Consider the following 2,160-nt stretch of genomic DNA (forward strand, 5'->3'; position numbering starts at 1 on the left):
TCAAAAAAGCAAGATCCATGAAACTAGATCTACAATAGTAGAGCAGCAGAGAAGACAACAACGGCAGCAGAAGAAACGACGGTGAATCTGTTCAAAACGGCAGCGCTTTGAGCCGGTCCTGGTGCTCCGGAAGGTGAAGTAGAAATGGAGGAGGGAGAGACGGCACCCTCGGAAGAGAGTGGAGAACCTCCGGCGGAGGGTGAAACGGCTGGAGAGGGAGAAAGAGCGTGAGATGAGTGATGCTTAGCTTTCTTGTGAGGAGTAGCCACCGGCGAGGTAGCCGGAGTTTGAGCCATTGTGGTGCTCAACAACAACGCAGCCACCACCATGAAAACAAAGAGAGAGCGAAGAGCCATTGTAGAGAGAGAGAGAGAGTGAATGCGCTGCGAGTTGGTTTTGTTAAGAGTGAGAGAGAAGAAAAGGCCGTGTGTTGCAGGTTGTGTGCAAAAGAAGAAAGGAGTGGGGATGGTATTTATAGAAGGTTGGGGTGTGGTAAGCGCGTGCAGAAGTGGCGCGTGGGAGAAGTGCTGAATAGGGAAAAGTGAGAAGAGATGGTGAGAGGTGAGACTAAGCTGGAACAGCTGTATCAGAAGAAGCTGTACCGTTGGATGCCTAGGGTTAAACTGCCAACGGTCGGAAACTGAATTAAATAGAGAAGTGTTAGGGGCTAGCACTTTTGTTGAATTCTGATCAACACTTAGTCATCAAAAAGAAATTAAATGATTCTATACTATTAAATGCAATCTCACACTATTAAAAACATTATTGATGATTAATTGATAGCTAAAAAACACAAAATCTGCTGGTCCCTAGACTTTTTCTTATTAATTTATTTGAATTACTCCATAAACATTATGCTTAATCTTCACTTAAAATTGATTATGCTTCTTTTTTTTAAATAATAATTGAAGGACTAATCCTTTTGTTTATTTAAGAAAATGAATGACAGCTATGAGTTTTAAAATTATTCCGTGTCTAAAAGGAGGTTGGAACTTTTCTAACTTTAACTACACTTTTTAGTTGATTAGAATAATAGTGTGAATGAGTATCATGTTCTATATTCTATTTCATTTCACTTTTTTTAAACATAAATATTATCGGTACCTAAAACATGAATATGATTGTTGATATTTGATAATTAATTATGGATTTAAAATGTTTTATAAATATTGGTAGTAAAATATTGGGTTAGTTGCGGCGGATTGAGCTGGTGCCAACACAAAAGAGGCGCATGTAACGGAGAAGGGGACAGTGAGGTGGAGAGAGCATCAGAGCACGTGGTTGGTGCCAGGTAAAGACTCTCTCTCTCTTCTCTCTCTTGTCTTGTAGTGCATACAATTATGCCTACTAGAACCCTCTAGTTTCTTCTTTATACAAATGTACACTCCCATACACTTGTAGTTAACCTGGAACTAGCCGTTGAATGCAGTCATAAATGAATCAAGACTTGTTTATTTTGTAGTCAGAAATTAATTCAGGGTTCTTAGACCTACACATGATTATGATTGAGTCAACTCAGATTCAATTGCACTCAGACTCCATCCCATTTTCTATCCATCTTGTCTTGTCTTTCTGAATTCAGCCCACACACAACACAATGATCGGTACTTATTGGTGGATTAGCAAGTGATTTGTTTTATACTTTTATTAGAGTTTCAATATCATTTTTTTTATATACAAACGGGGCTATAAAGCCCAAAGGATTACATCAATCACAACTTTCACGACGGATTAGTTCTTTCTTAATTTGTCAGACTAAAAAATACCGTACATAAAACAAATAAAATAATAATACCCTAAATTTTATACCAGAGATATCAACAAAATGAAAACCAAACTCCATATTAACACTCTTTTTGGTGAGGAAATCAGCTCTCCTATTTCCTTCATGAATCATGATACGTGTGACTAAACACTAATCTCCAATCTTTCCGTAACATGAGTAAGATTTTTCTAACTAACTGGTTGGGATGCTGTTTATTCTTCCCAGGGTCAGCTAGTAGAGAAAAGACAAATTTAAAAAGTGGATACTACAATAAAGATTTTATAATTATCTTCACGTGAAAATATATTTTTTAACCTTTGGATGATGGATTGTATGGTTAGATTTTGATATTTATAAAAGTGTTGTCTTTATTGAAAGTGTAACTAAATAAATAA

At 37.0% G+C, this 2,160-nt stretch overlaps 1 protein-coding gene across 1 annotated transcript; it reads right to left on the reverse strand.

Moving 5' to 3' along the window:
* Positions 5-461, reverse strand: LOC107621542 (classical arabinogalactan protein 1). Its single transcript, XM_021114033.1, has one exon. It carries the CDS (start codon positions 354-356, stop codon positions 30-32), a length of 327 nt encoding a protein of 108 aa, XP_020969692.1. The 5' UTR covers positions 357-461; the 3' UTR covers positions 5-29.

The sequence above is a fragment of the Arachis ipaensis genome, chromosome B10, assembly GCF_000816755.2.
Source record: "Arachis ipaensis cultivar K30076 chromosome B10, Araip1.1, whole genome shotgun sequence".
Lineage (NCBI taxonomy): Eukaryota > Viridiplantae > Streptophyta > Magnoliopsida > Fabales > Fabaceae > Arachis > Arachis ipaensis.